Source organism: Equus przewalskii, chromosome 17, assembly GCF_037783145.1.
Source record: "Equus przewalskii isolate Varuska chromosome 17, EquPr2, whole genome shotgun sequence".
Taxonomy (NCBI): domain Eukaryota; kingdom Metazoa; phylum Chordata; class Mammalia; order Perissodactyla; family Equidae; genus Equus; species Equus przewalskii.
The window spans coordinates 33,264,345-33,283,965 of NC_091847.1; the positions used below are offsets into that span (position 1 = coordinate 33,264,345).

Below are 19,621 nucleotides of genomic sequence, written 5' to 3' on the forward strand. Positions count from 1 at the left end.
AAAAGTTAATGTGGCTTTAGTTTGCCCTTGGAATCCTATAGAATATAATATTCAACCCAGAGATGGAAAGGTTGAACAGGCTCAGTGTTCATATCATGAAGCTGCATGCACCACTGAGGCCCAAGAATCTCCATAAAAGTAAGTGTAGAAAAATAAACAATAACAACGACAGCAAAATAAGTGTAGCACCACAGAATTTTGCCCCTACCTCACTGTAGTTGATTTTGTTCTGCCTTGCCAACATGATCTCCGGGGTATCGGGCATGATATGAACTTGAGTCTTGTCTTTGTCCCACGCCTCTGTGTATAAGCGCTGTCAAAGAAGATGTGGGTAGAAAACCATTTGAAGTAGAAATTACAAAAAGTCAAATTAAAGCATAATTATTCTTGCTCTTATTAGGAAAAATAAACCAGACTTAGATATAAGGTATTCAGTTGGAGGTTTGAGTCTTTATGCTCATTATCAAGGTTTAAAACTGGGAATAATAGAAATCATTTAGAGGACTTCAAGTATGTCATTTAAGAGGTAAATGTAACCATACACCTTCATGGATCATTTTAACTCCACTAGTCATTAAAATATAATAACGTCTTTTGGCATCTTGGCAAAGCTTGAGGCAGCTGGGGCTCACCTTGTTCATGTTGATGGCGTTGTTCTTGGCCAACACCTGTTCCAGGGAATCAGTCACACTGGTAAATTTCAGTTTGTCTGGAGGCTGCCGGTAGAGGTTGTCACTCAGTATCTCTCCCGCTCTCTTGCACTTGACTACATCCAGAGACCCAATGGGGACCCAGCCAATGCCTTTCAGCCACTGGAGATCAGACTTATAAATATTCTGTGAAGAGGAAAAAGCCACAAGTTCTTCAGCAAGACCAAAGGATTTAGGGTAAAGATACAAATGAAATCAATAACAAACTACAATTCTGGTTGTTGGAGTTTTTTTTTTTTCATTGAAAACAAGTATTAGACAGACTAAAAGAGGATCTATGTTCAAAAACAACCCAGAAATATCTCCTAGCCATAACAAAAAGTGATCAAATATTTCAGGTTGTTAGGAGAGGAGTGACCCAAACTAATAAATCTCCATCACTCAGGTCAGTGAATGTCGTTATGATGTCCTTGGGCACAGGAAAAGAATGCCAACTCAGAGTGAGAGAAACCACACATATGTCCAACAACAGGTTATCAGCAAATAAATGTCAATCCTAGTCAAATTAAATACTCTGCAGTTATTAAAAGCCCTATTTTAAAAAATATTGATGACATAGAAAAGTCATTAATATAATATTAAATGAAAAAATAGCACATAAAACAATGTGTGTGGATAAATTATATGAGCAGGAGTGGGCTTTTTCAGTGTTTGGGTTATTATAACCTGATTTTCTTTTTCTTATATTTAAAATTATCCGTAAAGCTCTTTAAAAAAAAAAGAGAGAGAGAAGTTAAAATAAAATAATGATGTAGATCCCCTAAAGCCCCAAGGCAGACCTGTGATGGTTTTAACACTAAGATTCAGGGCAATAAATTTCATTGGTCCAGGGCCCCAGTCTCTTCCACGCCGAGTTCTCAGGACAGAAAGCATGGGCTCCTTTCCAGAATTGTCTTCCCATATCTTATTTCTCACTTTATTTTAAATCATTTTGTTCTGCTAAAAATTTTTGTGTACCCATTAAATTTTCATAACTGCTGCACAACAACGGAGTTGGACCTTTGCTCAGCTCTTTGGAAGGATTTCTCCAGTAACAGAAACTCAGCAGAAAATATAGGCTGGCATTTTGCAGTCTAGACAAAAAGCCTATTGGAATTGTCCTATGCTGACTATTAATTGCCCCCTCAATAACCACAGCAAGAATGAAAACAATAACCTTTTATACCTCTGGAGGGCTTTTTTTACTTTCAAATGCTTCCTACCTCATTAAGACCATATCACAGTGTGAAGGAGGCAATCGCCAAAAGTCACTCAACAAATAGATGGATGTGAGAAATCTGTCAATGCTGTCACTCTACGGGTGACATTAACCATTTTTAACTACCTTTCATGTGCAGGCAAAGCCTTTTGTTTTTGGAAAGAATTGCAAAGCACAGAGTTGTATATGTTGAAAGCTACAGAACAGATGTGGGAGTTTTCACAGGTGGGTTGTACAGTTTCTAGGAAGAGCAAATTAATGTATAATTATTATTAATTCATTTTATTCTCCAAAGTCCTCTCATGCTTAATAATTCCTTCAAACATTTATAAATATATGCTGCAGGAAATGTGCTTCTCACACCCAGATGTGAGATGGTGCATCTGCTTCTAATAGGAACTAGGCTCTGTCATCACCACGTGACCCCTCCACAAAGAGAGCTGTGCCAAGAGGAGGAAGCATCAGTGAAATGATCCAATAGCTTATAGACAGAGTGAGTTGTTTTATTTCATATAAACAACATTTGGCATTGTAGCAGGCATCAGTATTTTACTAATTATAACCTCATTTGTTTTGCAAGGATGCTAAAAAAAATTTCAGAGTAATTTTTCTTTTTAATAAAAATGTGATGTCTCTTCCTCCTTAAAAAAATAAAAGAAAATGTCTCCCTCTGGTGGACCCTGAATTCTAACATTGCTTAATTCCAGTTTTGTTTTTTTTTTATAACACCAAGTCCTATTTGTAAACCTTACTTCCTTATAAAGCTTATTAACATATTCACAATAAAGCAATAAAACTATACTCTGATTCAAATCTCATTCACTGACCAATAAATCCTAGCTTGAGTAGGCCAATGGATTGTGTATAAAAGATAACTTTTATATAGGTGAAATTATTTCTGCACACAGCGCTGTTATAGGTACTGTACTCACGTCACTCTGGAGGTCATAGGCCTGCCGAGCATGGATGACATCACTCTGGTCGGGCAGGCACGTCCACTGGTGCAGGTAGTTCTTGTAGTCCACATCACTCACTAAGGTCTGACACTTCTTGGCCAGCACCACCCCCAGCATGTCCACGGGGCTGCTGAACTTGGTCTTCCACTTCTCAAAGTCCTTCTTGTACTCCCTGTCACTCTGGATCTTGGCCACATGCATGGACCACATCATCTTGGGATCGTCCTTAATATCTCGGGCTCCAATGTGATGGCCAAGCTGCTTGCGGTAACCATCTTTGTATTTGTACTGAGATGAAAACACACAAATCAGGTTTTTATTGTAACCCTTAGAGGCCCAAAGTCTGTACAAAATCACCTTGCTTACATCACAGTTGTAAGCTGACTTGCTTAAGCACTAGCTCAAGCCAATATCCTGACTTTCATCCTTGAAGCTTATAGAGGTAGTAAAAATAGATGGAATCCATATAATTGTAGCGTATACACCTATGGCCTGGTACTGAGGAATAGTTCTGGAGGCAGGAAGTTCACACAGTGAGGAAAGGCCACCTGTGGACGTGTGCTAGAGGCCATTCGACCCAGGGAACTTAGAGAAATGGAGCTTATTCTGTAAAAGCATGTCAGGAAAGAGATGCACTTGGTAACACAGTGCATTGAACAGGCAGTAAAATGAGTGTCTGGTTCCTGAGAGGATGAAATGCTCTAGGTCAAGGGCTACCTACAGCAGCAGCAGAGGAGAATTTATTATTTCATAATGGATTCAGGCATACAGTGGGGGTGGCAAATTTTTGGCCTCATTTTGAAACCTGATTATACTGGTGAAGCTGATGTAACAGCCCAATTGGTTAGAGCATGCTCCTAATAAAGTCACCGTCTCTAGTCTCTCATGGGCCAAGAATGTTTTTATTACTCCATGTCCAATGACTTCGGCCTGCAATCTGAGCCAATTACTCAAAATACGCGCTTCTAGTCTCAAAAATAGCTGAGTGAGAAAGTATAGACGAGTCAGCAGGACGCAGTGGTACAGTGGAAAGGAACAAGGTTGTTTGGAGTTTCAACTCCACCACCCACTAAGAGTTTGATTTTAGGCAAGTTGCTCAAGCAATCCACAAAATGGGAACAACAACAATATTTACATCCTGGGGTAATTATGAAGAGTAAGTGAGGTGATGCATGTAAAGCTCTTAGCACAGAGTTCTCAATACTTCTTGATTATTATTATTTCATTATTTATTATTATTGGCAAAAATCCATTTGTGGGGAAGGTCCAACCTACATAGATTAAAGTGAGTCATTGACATGATCTTTCAATAGAAAGCACAGCAAATAGTGGGCCTTGAGTTTTAGACCAGTGGTCTGTTCCGATTCCCTGTGGCACCAGGAAAGGATGATGGTTTTCTTCTGGGAGCTGCGAGCTACACAGCCAGGAGCTATTGTTAAGGGTGAGAGCTTGGGCTGGTACTGATTATTGCCTTCTTTTCATAATCTTACAAGGGCAAATGGCAATGGCAAGTATCATATGCATTTTTTGAATATTGTATATTAAAGTGCTGTGTAAAGTAAGGCACTTATTCTCCTGGGGAGAACTTAAGTTTATGAAATACACTTTCTATCAGCACTGTGATCATTTTTATACAAACATCTCCAAGCCTGCAGCTGCACTCCAACTGTTTCCACAAGAATGGATCTTTCTCTATTCTTGGTGAATCAGTTTTCACTGAAGATACTGTGTCCTAAAGGTTACAAACCCCTTTTATCAACATCAAATTTTTCATTTCCCTCAAAACGAGGTTTTTGAAAAATTCCACACAAACGCATCAGGATATATTTTCAAAGATCCAGGAAAGTTCTTTTTAAAGATTTAGTTCAGTGAAAATGTCACTTCAGACTGATCACGTACTCAGAATAAAATTGACAACTCACATCACTGACGATGTCCCTGGAGGCCTTGGCTGCCACGATCGGGATGGCATCACTTCGCAAGTCATAGCCTTTCTTCTTTGCTTCTTCATTGGCAAGTTTATACAGACTCTACATTTGGGGGAAAAAAAAAATCAGTTGGATGTTGACATTAATATCCAAAAACTAACAGGAGACTGGAATAATTCACTAAGTTCTACACAGCTAGGTGCCTATAATAATCTCACTTTTGAGAGTTCTAGCCCTTCTACATATTTTGCTGAAGACTTAAAAATGATACCTATAGAGAACATCGCATCTTTGTTTTTTATTTTAAAACTTATGTTGAATTAACTATACGTAGATATTATATATCACTTAAAAAATTTTAGTTACAATAAATCAGTTTTGAAAACAACTGGAAAAATTACTCCGAAACTCATAGGCCTAAGGTGGTAAAAATGTGAATCAGAAAGACTTGATTAACTATTGATCATGGAAATTGATTCGATTCACTCTTATTCTGCACTGACTCTATGCCATGACTGTGATGGGTACTTGGGAATCAAAGATGAGTATGAGACCTCTCCCATGTTCAAGATTTCTGGAAGAATTGATGGAAAGACTCAAAACCTATGGAACAAGCTGCCAAAAAGTCAAACTACAAGAGCTGATTCAACCATATTATTAACGAAGAACTCCAGGAAGGAATAATTTATTCTGAATTGAGAATCAGGAAAGTTTCTGCAGAGGGAGTGACCTTTGCATTGACCCTGAGTGATGAGTATGGTTTCAATAGACTGATGTCACAGTCAAGGGCAGAGAAAGTTGAATGAATTAAGGCACAGGGGAGTGAAAGTGCAGGAGTGTCAAAGGAAGTGGGGTGCGGGCCCAGGGAGAAGTGGCAAGAGAGGACAGAAAAGAATGATGCTTGAGGATAAGATGTTTGCATTTAATTCTACAGCAAATAGGAAACGAACAAAAATCTTTGAAGAAGAGTGACATAATCAAATTTGCATTTTATCTTCCTGTCCTGAATAGGAAGGAAAGAATAGAAAAGAACTCAGCTACTGGGGAAAAGACAGAGAAAGCAGATGAGGCAGGTTAGGCAGTCAGCAATCTCCCTGGGTCCCTTCGAATCAACAGCAACACCTTAGCATCTCTGAGCCTTTGCAGTAAAGACACAGTAGAGAATTCCAGAAATGCTGAGTGGCTGGTTCCAGGCACATTTTGTCTCCTAATTCCTGCACATACAATACATACTTTTCTGTAACAATATGGCACCTCTATCACAGGTTTAACTTAAAATTCACTCCTTTTCTATTCGAGAGTAGCATCTGATAATTTTAGTTTTTGGTGACGATTAAGAGCTAGTTATGCAATTACCAAATTATACTCTGCACCCCAAAAATCAAATAACTTAAGATGATGGCTAATCTATTTAAAATTTCTAAGTTACATTCTGCAGAAGAGTAATGTACTGTTGATTCATGCTGTCAAAGAAATACTATTTTTCTTGTTGATAGCACAAAGCTGGGGGAAACAACTAATACTTCAGCTGAGAGGCTCTTAGATTCACAAAAATCTCCATAGTATTAAACCAATAGGCTCATTTTGAGAAGAAATTGCAGGGAGATAAATGTCAATCTTTGAATTGAGATTTAAATTGAAAATATATAAATGCAGGACAGAGGAAACCTAGCTTAAGCCCAGGTAAAATGTCTTAGGGTTTCAGTTGATCCCAAGTTCCATGTGTACCAGCAGTGACATAGCAGCCAATGTGCCCTGAGGCACAGGGAGCACAATGGGGGTCAAGTGTCCAGAAGAGGAAATATGACAGTCAACTGTGTTCCACACTGGCCACTCCTTACTCACAGGATTTTGTTCAGTTCTGAGAGCCACATTCCAGCAGGAACGTCATGTGAGGAATGCCCACGAATTTAGGATGTTTGGATTAGAAATCGCCCCTGAGGTGAGGTAGCAGGGGAGTCCCATGGTAGCTATTCCAACTCCATGGAGGTGGCACAGATTGATTCTGCATAGCCTCAGGGGACTATGTGGGTCTACAGAGAGAAAGCTTGTGACTGATTGTGTTCTGATGTGTTGTGACAACACATCAGAAGCACCTGCTAATGGAATTTTCCAGAACAAATGGGTTGATTTCTGAGATAAGCTCCTTATCACTGAGAACACTTAAGCAAAGGCAAGATGACAATGTGTTGGGTGGGGACTCCTATGCTAGAGGCTGATCTCTCTGTCTAGACATCTGTGGTTCTGAAATGGTGACACAGGGTTCTATGCTGACGGAGTGAGAAGGAAATGAGTTTGCTAATATGCCCACAGACAAGTCCTCTCCCTTTCTCTGTGTCTCTGTTTCTCTCTCTCAGTGTTATTTGATAGTACTATGATTTCAGTCCTTGACTTTAATCTTATACTTAAAAATCTTAAAATTTTACCCTAAACTACAATTTAGGAAAAATAAATCACACATGGAAAATGTATTTAGCACAGCTATAGAGCATAAGGGGGAGATGCATGTATATTTGGTACATTGCTACGTTCCCAATTGAAGAAATTAATTAAAGAACAAGGTCTTATAATCTCATGGTTACTGCTTAAATCATTAGTTCTTACAAGTTGCACTTCCTAATGATCATTTGTATTTCTTGAAGTTTGAAGTTTAGGATGGTGATTGAGAAATACAAGAGTTGGTATTCATATAAAACAAGAAAAGAGATTCTTTGTAAAGTTGTCATTGAGTATTTTATCACCATGGAACAGATCAATTGAAATAACAAACAGCATGCAAATGTTATAGAATTAACATGTGCCCCCACCTCACTGTAGTTGATCTGGTTCATTCTTGCCAACATAATTTCTGGTGTGTCTGGCATGATGTGGACCTGGGTCTTGTCTTTGTCCCAGGCTTCCGTGTACAAACGCTATCGAAGAAAATATATAATGGCATCAGGAAAAAATTCATTGTGTAATTAACAGAAATTTTCGGGCCATAAAAACTTTAGAAATAAAATAACAAAAGGTTATGCATTTTGTACACATTATGTATCTTATACACATCTTTAAGTAATCAATTCATAGTAGAACAGATATTTATAAGAGCCTTCTGATAATCTGAAATGTATGTTAACAATTAAAAGGAAATTGAGAATATCTTTTATGCAAAGACGATTTTCCACAAAAACGTCTTTTTATCAAAACTATGAAACAATTACTGAAGTAAATATTAAAATATAATTGACATATCAGATAGATGATAGAGAGATAGACAAACATACAGATGATAGGTAGACAGACAGATGTCTTTTGTTGCTCAATGCTCTATTTCTTTCTTTTTTTAATTACACTCCCTTTTCTTTGATTCAGCTTTAAGAGTCCTACCTTGGTTCATTGAATTTTGAAGCCTCACCTTGTTCATGGTGATGGCATTATTCTTGGCCAACACTTGTTCCAGAGAATCAGTCACACTGGTAAATTTGAATCTGTCTGGAGGCTGGCGATAGATTTTATCACTCAAAATTTCAGTTGCCCTTTTGCATTTTTCCACATCCAAAGAGCCAATGGGAACCCAGCCGATGCCTCTCAGCCATTGGAGATCTGACTTGTACATATTCTGTTAATACAAATAGTCAACACATATTTATCCCTGCAATGGGAAGACATTTTCATCTGGAGAAAATGAAATAAAGTAAAAGCTCTCTTAAAATATAGTTTGGTGGACAGGCAGGATATCAGACAACACTCCTTTTTGATCTGCAGGGTGAAGGGATTAACTCTCACAAGAAAAGAATTGCTATCCCCCCTTTGCAGAGGCCTGTGAGCTTGGTGCCACTTATTCTACCTTCTCAAAGGGTGTTCATTCACTGATTTCCCACCTTTGCTGTCACTGTGATCCTCAGTTACTCACGTCACTCTGGAGGTCATAGGCCTGCCGAGCATGGATGACATCACTCTGGTCGGGCAGGCACGTCCACTGGTGCAGGTAGTTCTTGTAGTCCACATCACTCACTAAGGTCTGGCACTTCTTGGCCAGCACCACCCCCAGCATGTCCACGGGGCTGCTGAACTTGGTCTTCCACTTCTCAAAGTCCTTCTTGTACTCCCTGTCACTCTGGATCTTGGCCACATGCATGGACCACATCATCTTGGGATCGTCCTTAATATCTCGGGCTCCAATGTGGTGGCCAAGCTGCTTGCGATAGCCTTCTTTGTACTTGAACTAGAAGAAGAAAAAGACTGATAGTTGCCTATTTTAACTTATAATAAAAAGCAATTACTAGGCCCAGATTTTTCTATTCATTAAAAACATAAAGATTTTCCTCTGAACATATAAATAATACATGCATTTTGTAAACCATTTAGAAAACAAAGCATATATACATATACAAAAAAGAAAGGAAAATTAAAACATTATTCCGTCATTCAGTGATAACCACTGATAAAACTGCTTTTTGAGCAGTGTGTGTGTGTGTGTATGCACATGTGTGTGGGAGAGAGAGAGAGGGAGAGAGAGATAGAGAGAGACAGACAGAGAACAAAATTAGAGTAGGAGTCATACTGTATACAGGTTTGCGCCTGCTTTTTTCAGTTATTAAATAAGCATTTCTCCGTGTTGTTAAATATGCTTCACAAACATGAATTTTAATAGCTGCACATATTCCATTATATTGGTATATGTTAATACTTTTAACCCTCCTGTGGTTGTTGAACATTAATTTTAAAATTATGATGGTTAATTTCCATATTATGGAAATAAAAGAAAAATATATGTTTGACTTCATGGACAAAAGAAATAGAAGGATAAAGGTTTCTGGAAATGTGAGCAAATCCATCCTTTAAAGAAAGTAAATAGCCGCAACCAATCACTGGATGTAGATACAAACACATAGTCCACGTGGATGGTTGGACTTCAAATAGAATAATGTATCCTATTCATTCAGCCCTTGTGGGTTCATTGGCCCGCTGGGTTTTGAAGGAATCCTACAATGAGTTCGGTTGTATGTAAGAGACACATCATGTGGAAAAGCCAAAAGGATGTCTGAACTATAGTCAAGTATCCAAGGCTTTTGTTCAGCAAGAAATGGACAATATTTTGAAATGCATGTAGCTAGGGACTCAACCATAGCTAGAATTTAGCCTTTGTGTTGAGAATTTCCTTACCATTATTTTGAACTATTTACTGAGAAAAAACTGTTAGCAAGAACTTTGACCTCATAGCTTACTCACTCTACTATATATCCAGGAGAGAGAAAGAATCTTTGAGCAAAGCTAAGGCAAAGAACTTTCCAGGTGCACTTACGTCACTTGCAGTGTCTCTGGAGGCCTTGGCCACCCTGATGGGAATGGCATCTAGCCGCATATCATAGCCTCTATTCTTGGTTTCTTCTAGACCAAGTTTGTACAGTTTCTGAAATAGAGATAAATCATCATAAGTTTGATTTGGAAAGTGCAGTGTAAGGAAAATATCTCATGCACCATGAATATATTGCTTACCTCACTGAAATTTATTTTGTTTTGTTTAGCTAGTAAAACTTCAGGGGTGTCTGGCATTATGTGGACAGTGGTTTTGTCTTTATCCCAAGCTTCTGTATAGAGGCGCTAAAACAAACAAGAAAGACATGACTAGTGCAGGCCAGTAATGAGTAGATACATGAGAATAATCTGATTCTTAACGAAAGTAAAGAGAATCTGCTCTGTGAGTTGGTATTTGTAACACTTTCAGGTCTAGATATCTCATGTCGATAAGAAGCACAACACTTAACTAAAAACCACTTTAATACCAAGTAAAAAAATTGAATGTGAATTTTCTTTTATAGAGACAGATTTCAGTGTTCACACACATACGCGCGCGCGCGCGCACACACACACACACACACACACACACACACACAAACTAATACCTTCCTCAAGTAAAGAAAGGACTTACATGGTTCATGGTAATAGCATTGTTTTTTGCCAAAACCATTGGAATGGAATCCATGAGGCTGGAAAACTTGAATTTGTCTGGGTGCTGACGGTAATTGTGGTCACTCAAAATCTGGGTAGCTCTCTTGTTTTTCTCATCCTCAAGAGAACCACTGGGTAACCAGCCAATGCCTTTTAGCCAATGAAGGTCGGACTTGTACAAATTCTGAAATTGTAAGTGACAAACCACTAAACATAAGCACAATGATATACCCCCAAGGAAATAAAAGATCATGTTATATTATACTAAACTAAACATTTCAATGCTTTAATTCTTGGAAAATATTAACATTTTGGTATGTTTTGTGAATCATCAAAATATTCAGATTAGAAGTATGTTTTGAAAAACATTTAAACAGCAGCATGTAGAGAATGACAACTCTTCTAAATCAACAATCTAGAAGCTTCCATCAAAGCAATGAGGGCTTTGTTGGCTCTTTGTGGAATAATGGTGCCTCCAGACATTTTGATGACTGGATAGAGCGTGAGCATTAGTCCAGGGAAGTGGAACTCAGTTGTGTAAACTCAACTCCCCTCATTTTGGGGGAACTTTGATACTAAGGAAAGTAGACACGGTGTTTTGTTAGCCAAAGGCAAATCTTAGACTCACATCACTCTGGAGGTCATAGGCGTGCCGAGCATGGACAACGTCACTCTGGTCGGGCAGGCACGTCCACTGGTGCAGGTAGTTCTTGTAGTCCACATCACTCACTAAGGTCTGGCACTTCTTGGCCAGCACCACCCCCAGCATGTCCACGGGGCTGCTGAACTTGGTCTTCCACTTCTCAAAGTCCTTCTTGTACTCCCTGTCACTCTGGATCTTGGCCACATGCATGGACCACATCATCTTGGGATCATCTTTGATATCCCGGGCTCCAATGTGGTGGCCGAGCTGCTTGCGAAAGCCTTCCTTGTACTTGTACTAAAGGAAAAAAACACGTCTTATTCCGTTCAAGATTAACTTACGTTGCCATCTTTGTGGCAAATTACAAAGCACATTAACTCCAAATATTTCATTAAACCTAGAGAGCCACAGGTTAAGACTGAAGACTAAATCCAGCTACAAATTCCATACATAATAAATGCACCCTTGAGCTTATCCTCATCTCATACTGCATCTCTGGGATCATTTCATTCTGTTTTAATTTGTTATGAAGATTTTGTTCAATTTAAAATTAAATTAAGACTGCTTTGAAGTGACAAATTACAATCAAATCAGTATGAACAGGGAATAAAGTCTTACTTCACTGGCAATTTCTCGAGATGCTTTTGCTGCTTTGATTGGGATGGCATCAAGGGGAAGATCGTAACCTTTTTTCTTCAGCTCCTCATAACCCATTCGGTAGAGTTTCTGTTAAGAGATGAAAATCACTTTGGGAAAAACTGTTTTCCGTAAACAACTGCAGAATAATGGATCCAACATGCTAAATATTTTAAGAGTCCATGAGAATAGTGTCTGTGCTCGAGAATACTCAAATGTAATTGGAAATTATGCCCAGTGATTGCTACTGATCCTGTTTTAAACTTTAAAGCTCTTCAATTACTTAGATCAACAAAATTAAACGTCAGCTCTTCCCAAATTCTTATGAGAATGAGGGAGAAGTAAATTGATAGAGAAATGAAATTAATATCATTTAAGTGCTGTTTTCCAATTAACTTTGAGTGTTTCATTAGAAGTTTTTGTTAGAGAAGAGCAATGCCTTCTTATGTAAAATCTCTAGTGGGGAACAATTGTGTCTAATTGTGTCTCTTCCATGTAGCTAACGCATTGTGAAAGACAGCCTACTTCACAACTTCAGTCTACTTCAGTAGGATCCACATCTCTAGGGAAGAAACAAAGTCCTTCATAATTTTTTAAATGTAAAATTTTTTGAGGAAAATTTAAATGTTGAATTAGACAAAGCTTAAGTGAAATAATTTGTTTCTTTAGATTTGTTACATAATTAAATAATTAAGAATATAATTTACTTTATGCATACTTTCTCCAGAAAACAGATTGTTTAAAATGCCTGTTGATCTTGGACTTGTGTTTACATTTAAGTCCTTTGTGGCACTACTCTAAGACATTTAATGTTAAAGTCCATTAGAGTTTACCGTTTATCTCGAAGTATTTAATTTTTACATCTATAAATTTCAGGAGATTATGCTATGATGACAGTGAAAATAAAAACGAGATTCTCCTGTATGGGTTTTTTAATGCTCGTTCATCAAAATTTCATCAAATTTCATGTGTGTCAGGCACTACACTAGCTAAGCACTGCAGATTCAACATGAAGTGACTCTGCTGCCAAGGAGCTCCTATCCACATAGGTTAGGGCAATATAAACCATTACACATGACGATATGTGTAACAATGGACTACAAGGAACAGACGGCACTCCCTCCAACTCTGCCTGAGATGGAGAGTGCCAATTATTTTTGATGTTCAAGCTAAAAGCCACGAAATGAGGAATCTAAGTCACATGTAGTTTATTAATTAAAATGATTCAGGTATTCAAAATTACTTCCAAATAAATTCACTGCCTTGGAAGCAATTAAAATGAGCTTTCTAAAAACATACACTGAATTTGGAAACTTACATCACTTGTATTGATTAAGTTTGCTTTTGCCTGAATAATGTCAGGGGTGTCAGGCATGATGTGGACTTGAGTCTTGTCCTTGTCCCAAGCTTCTCTATAGAGTCTCTAAAATAGAAATAAGAGTTTTTCAGTGGTATTCGTAAATTAGTGAATGACATAGTTAACAACAAACAGGAGTACTGAATTCAAATGAGTTAACTGTTATAATTGATAGCATAAGCAAGATATAGGTACTGTATTTCTTGACTTATCTGGGACATAACTGACTTTCAAAATATAGATTATGGATTACCTTTTCAAAGTTACAGATAATCCTGCCTGTAAGAAATCAACCCAAGTAATTGGAGCCTTGCCAAGATCATCAAATGGAGCGGCAGTTTTCCATTCTGTTGGATTGCAAAAGTCTCCCCCATTGTTTAATTGGGAGACGGCCTTGCCTTTTCAAAAGGTGACAGATTCAAGTTATGTCTAGAAATTAGGGAGTCTCATTTCCTACGTGGTTTATTACTTATAGTTATACCTCATAATTATTCTGGAGAATTAGGATTCCCCAAAGGATTTTGTATGAGAATTTATCAAAATCTCTCATATGTCCCTGTCTTTCTTCAACAGAAGACAAGGGGACCCAAACAAAAATTTCACTGATTACTAAAACTAGGGGGTGCAAGTTTGACACAAAACAGGATGTTTACATTGTCAGAGAATCTCCCCACAAGATACTTGTCAATTAAAAAGGATAAAATAGTAACTTGACAGTGGAGAAACCTGGCAACACTATTTTAACCAAGTGATTAAAGTTAAAATTATTAGTAATGGAACAAAGCGATATCATGTGTCTGTTGATGTGATACATGGAGGAGGATACAACGTGTGTTATCCTGCTGAAGAGACAAAACCTGAATCTAATCATGAAGAAACACCAGACACATCCAAACTGAGGGAGAGTCTACAAAATAACTGACCAGCACTCTTTACAAACATCAAGGACTTGGAGGACAAAGAATAGGGAGGAGCCAGTCCAGATCAAAGGAGACGGAAGATATGACAAACAAATCAACATGTGATCTTGGATTGGATCCTGGATCAGAAAATACTTATTTTGTATAAAGGACATTAATGGTAAAGTTGAATACATTCTGTAAACTAGCATTGTTTCAACATTGATTTCCTGATTTTGATCATTGCACTATGATTATACAAGAGAATGTTCTTGTTTTCAGGAAATACACACTGAAGTATTTAGGGATAGAATGGCGTCATGAAGCAACTTATATATATATATATATATATATATATATACACATACATACATACATGAGAAAGAGAGGGAGGCAGAGGGAGAAAGAGAAAAAAAGCAAATATGGCAAAATGTTAACAACTGGGGAATCTGGCTGATATATATATATATATGTAAACATATATAAATTATTTGTATGCTTTTGCAACTTTTCTGTATGCCTGAAATTATTTTAATATAAAAATTTTAAAAGTCTCATTGGTTCCTTGGCCTTGTCAATTTCTCTCAGAGGTGTGCAGTTTGGGGCATGCGGGGTAGGCACTTTTTTCCTTACAGTCCATAGAACCCAGAGAAGCCTATTAAGACCTTCAGGACCAAAACAAAGCAAGTCTTGTGAATTCCTGTAGGTGTTTGTCCTGGTTCTGCACTAACCTTTCTGATTAAGAAAAATCAGTTTCTCAACCTTAGCACTATTGGTGTTGTATACTAGATCATTCTTTGTTGTAGGGGGCTGTCCTGTACATTCTGGGATGTTTAGAAGCATCCCTGACTTCTATCCACTAGATGACAGTAGCATGCCACCCTCAACCGAAAAGATGACAACCAAAAAGTTCTCTAGGTGTTGCCAAATGTCTCCTGTGGGACAAAATTGTCCCTGGTTGAAAACCATTAAGCTGGACCATTTCTTCAATGGCATGTGTTACTTTCACCCCATGGAAAACAGAGAAAAATGCTAATATTTGTTTATAGTAAGACAGATGTACTCGTCTATTTAAAACGGGAGACAACAGGCTCAAGGATGCAGGTGGCCCTTTTCTGATGCCTGAGGGGATCAGTGTCTTAGCATTCCTGTAAACAAGGCACACCATTGGAGAGGTCTGTCCTGAGGCATTGATGTTGAGAAATTTCCTGATCCCAGGTTTTTCTCTTGGCCACATTATTAGTTCAGCGCTTTGTAAATAGCCCTGTTTCATGGAGAGAAAAGAAACTTGGATTCCAAAAGGGGAAATATTTTGCATAAATTTATTGCTTTATTAGTCAATCTGTTGGATTCAAATTGTCATCATAAAAATAAAAAAAAAAGAAGAAATGAAAACTTGAACATTCATAATAAATGTGACAGCCCAGCATTTGCTATAAATTTTGGATATCAAAATTGCAAGAAGTCTGTGAAGGCTTCACTGAGAAGAGAGGAGCTACAGTTTATCAAATGCTTACTATAAGCTGATCATGGGCTTTATTTATTCTATAAAACCTAATATATATATAATATACTAATATATATAATATAATATATATCAAATATGTATCATATTATATATATTTAGATCCTTCTAAGATGCAAATGTTTATTATTATGTCTCAATTTAAACTTTCTTATCAGTTCCAGAATCTCAGTGCACATAATTCAGCTTTCTGCAATTTTCAGGGTTATGCTTTTAAGTGAGCAATGATGAGTAATGTTTTCCTTCTCTGCATGTAATAACTCTACGCTGCTATCTTTCATTTATTTTACTCAATAAATTTTCACTGAGCAACTATTACCTGCCAGACACTGATGTCAGTGCTGGAGAAGAAAATAAGTTGAAGATGGGATATATATACTATATATATACACTGTATCTATAGTATTGTCTATTTATCTTGATTCAGCCAAATGAAATGCATTATAGTCACTTGGCAGAAAATACACTCTTTATAACATTTCCACTGTGCCTGTGTAAGGTATTCAGAATATCTCCCTATCATACACTTTACTCCAACAAAAAAAATCTGGGTCTTTAATGTATTCAACTTTCAAAGAAAAAAGTATGTTCAATAGTTTTCTTATTACATTTTGGATAAATAAATAAATAAGTAAGCAAGCAAGCTTTGGGTGACACAAATTGATACTAACCCAGTTTTACATAATCTAGTGTAGGTAGTTGGTAATTCAAACGAAGCAACCAAATATTATGCTATTTGCAAATATTAAGCAAAAACATTATGCTGTGTTGTACTATCCTGTGTGATGCGATGCTGTGCATTCTACTAATTTATCAAGCAAATGCTATCGAGCACCTACCAGATATCAGGTCAGATTATTTTACTTATTTCCGAAGTGTTACTCACATCACTCCTATTTTTGGCATTTGTCTTTGCCAGAACTACATCCATGGCATCAGGAATGCTGGTGAACTTGTTTTTGTCTGGAGGTTGACGATATTTCTTCTCACTGATGATTTCTGAAGCCCGCTTATTTTTTTCTGCCTCCAAAGAACCCAGGGGACTCCATCCTATGCCTTTCAGCCATTCAAGATCAGACTTATACAGATTCTGTGAATACACAAAGCAAGCCATCAAAATCCCATCCTCGTCTGGACTCTTGACTCAAATGATTCTACACATTATAAACATTTCAGATATTCAGTAATACTTCCTCTTTCTAGTTTCTGTCTTTTTGCAACTAAATGGCTACTCATACGACAGATGAGGTAAAATACAAACATTAGATTTAATAGAAACTGACCTCACTCTGTAGGTCATAAGCTTTTTTAGCTTGAATAACGTCATTCTGGTCGGGCAGGCATGTCCAATGGTGCAGGTAGTTCTTGTAGTCCACATCACTGACCAAGGCCTGACATTTCTTCGCCAGCACCACTCCTAACATGTCCACTGGGCTGGTGTACCTGGTTTTCCACTTCTCAAAATCCTTCTTGTATTCTCTTTCACTCTGCATTTTGGCTACATTCATGGACAGCACAAGTTTTGGATCATCTTGGAGACTCCGGAATCCAACATGATGGCCGAGTTGCTTGCGGTAGCCTTGTTTGTATTTAAACTGAAATCAGAGAAAACAGTTCTTTTATTAACAGAAATAGAGGTCAAGTTAAGCTCAGTTTGCTTTATTCTCACGTTTGTTTTCCGAAACTGAAATGAGAGTAGGGATGTCTACGTTAACTTAGTAAGAAATGTAAAACGAGTGGAGGCTTTCAAAGAAATGTAATGTCATTGAGTATCAAGAGAGGTTATGAGGAGCAATTAATTCCAACTAGAGGCAGAAATATATGCTGGAATGTGTTAGACATTTTGTATGCTACATCAGGGTAGTGTTTGATAAAGCTCTTGTGATATCTTTATGGGAACAATGGAAAAGTAGGGCTGAATGGCAGAAAAGTCAGGAAGATTCAGGACTTGATGAACAGGCCTAATAGCATAGATTAATTTATTAAGCAGCAAGATTTTTAGTGGTTTGTTATATGGCTATGCCATATAAACTTGTTCTGCTCAAGATCCATATCTTCATGCACATGTGTCTACAAATAGCTAAATATGTTAGATTAGAAAGAAAATTCTACAAGATCTCAATATATTGCCAAGGTGGGTCAAAATGAACTACATAAACTTAGGAGAGTAAAAGTGAAATGCAGTATTTAGATTCAATTGGGAGAACTTGCGTTAGTACTAGATGACAATAACGACAGTAATAATAATAATGACAGTAATAATAGCATTTACTTGAAGCTAGATGCTGAGCACACATTACACCTCATGGAAGTAGGTTCTACTCTCTCATGATACTCAACTTCATGGTTATGTATATTAAAAATACTCAGGAGTTTAAGTTGACTATAAGCTCATTACGGGAAAGGTGACAAAATGGCTCATAAAAAAAGTAGTGTCATAGATTCCGTAGGAGCAAGTCAGAAGCTCATTAACTCTGGCCTGATCTCCTGTAACAGGAAAACGACACTAAGCATTCTATTTTGAGAGGGGTTTTGAAGAAATAGAATAAATCACAAGTAGAATGATCAGAAGATTGGAGGATTTACAAAACTAAAACCAAAGCAGAATGAGTAAGAAACTCGAAACGTTTGAAGAGATAGCAGGGGGAAGATGAAATAAGCTACTTTGTGGTGTTCTAGAACACAGACCTAGAGCTGATCGGTAACATATTTAAGTTCAAAACAAGGAAATAGATAATGACAATTAGGGATAATCCAACAAGGAAATGACCTGCCCTGAAGGACAGAAAAATCCTTCTGTTTGTGAGTATCTACAGACTGGACAACTACCTGTTGGAGATGGAGAGAAGGTAGGACATTGAGTGAGAGATTAATTAAATAACCTTTAAGTTATCTTCTAACTCTAAATTCTGTGATTCTAATAGATTAAATTAAGTATTCATAAAAATAGCTCTAATTTCCTGAAATTTTACACATATAAGAACCATGTGAAACTGAGAGAAGATACAATCTCTACAATAGTGGGAAAATGCATTTGTAGTTCATTTAATTTTAGAATAAGATTTCAAAAGGTTCTAACTAATAGGTTCACACAAAAAGAAATTAGGTACTATCAAATGTGTTGTTAGGAAATTATTGACACTATTTCTTCAACTCCTAAACTACCTTTACATTATGGGGAGCACATAACATTAAATGAAAATGAGTTTGCTTTCTGGGGAACATTCAAGTATCATTATTTCCTTAGGTTCATCACCACATTGATTCATTTTAATGAGGTATTGACCTGCAAGCCAGAGAATGGGTAATGTGTCATCTAATTAATTTTCCAACACTTCTAGAGTGCCACAAATTAACTGAATGAGAGCGAATCTCCCTTTATATTCTTAGAATTTATTGTCAGGTTCTGTCTTTAAACACTCTTCCTCTCCAAACAAAATCCTTGTTTCGTTATGTTTTAAACATTTTGATTGAGAGATTGTGCTTCCCTATGAAATTCTGGTAATTTAGTCTCTATAATCCAAGTCCTCTGAATGTTTTGTTGTTAATTCTTGGGATTAACAAAATGATACATTTATCTACATGCAGAATATGTAAGTTAAATATTTGTAAAAATTTAGTTGATCAATAGGCACTATATCTAGTTTATTCACCAAATTTACTACCCCTTCCAATCACAGCTAGAAGTTGCCTTGGAGAATGAATATCCTTATTTGATGAACTTTGGTCCAGATATCCAGCAGAAAGTTAAGGCCTCTGGATCTTAAACCTAAATTCCTGAAACTTCCTTTATTTTCTATACCTCAAGCTAATTTATCATAATTACGTAAATGCA

General features: G+C 37.2%; 1 protein-coding gene across 50 annotated transcripts in view; it reads right to left on the reverse strand.

The window, feature by feature from the left end:
• NEB (nebulin) overlaps nt 1-19,621 on the reverse strand; it is a 213,719-nt gene that overhangs the window by 124,913 nt on the left and 69,185 nt on the right. For all 50 annotated transcript variants that reach the window (XR_011528351.1, XR_011528350.1, XR_011528349.1 and 47 more), the window contains exons 53-67: nt 17,070-17,381; nt 16,673-16,876; nt 13,324-13,428; nt 11,988-12,095; nt 11,355-11,666; nt 10,707-10,910; nt 10,274-10,378; nt 10,080-10,187; nt 8,688-8,999; nt 8,190-8,393; nt 7,600-7,704; nt 4,787-4,894; nt 2,841-3,152; nt 633-836; nt 209-313 (exon numbers count right to left, since the gene is read on the reverse strand). Coding sequence is in view for 43 of the 50 variants with exons in the window: in XM_070579747.1 (XP_070435848.1) it covers nt 209-313; nt 633-836; nt 2,841-3,152; nt 4,787-4,894; nt 7,600-7,704; nt 8,190-8,393; nt 8,688-8,999; nt 10,080-10,187; nt 10,274-10,378; nt 10,707-10,910; nt 11,355-11,666; nt 11,988-12,095; nt 13,324-13,428; nt 16,673-16,876; nt 17,070-17,381 (2,808 nt within the window). In the remaining 7 variants the exon portion in view is untranslated. The remainder of the gene's footprint in view (nt 1-208; nt 314-632; nt 837-2,840; nt 3,153-4,786; nt 4,895-7,599; nt 7,705-8,189; nt 8,394-8,687; nt 9,000-10,079; nt 10,188-10,273; nt 10,379-10,706; nt 10,911-11,354; nt 11,667-11,987; nt 12,096-13,323; nt 13,429-16,672; nt 16,877-17,069; nt 17,382-19,621) is intronic.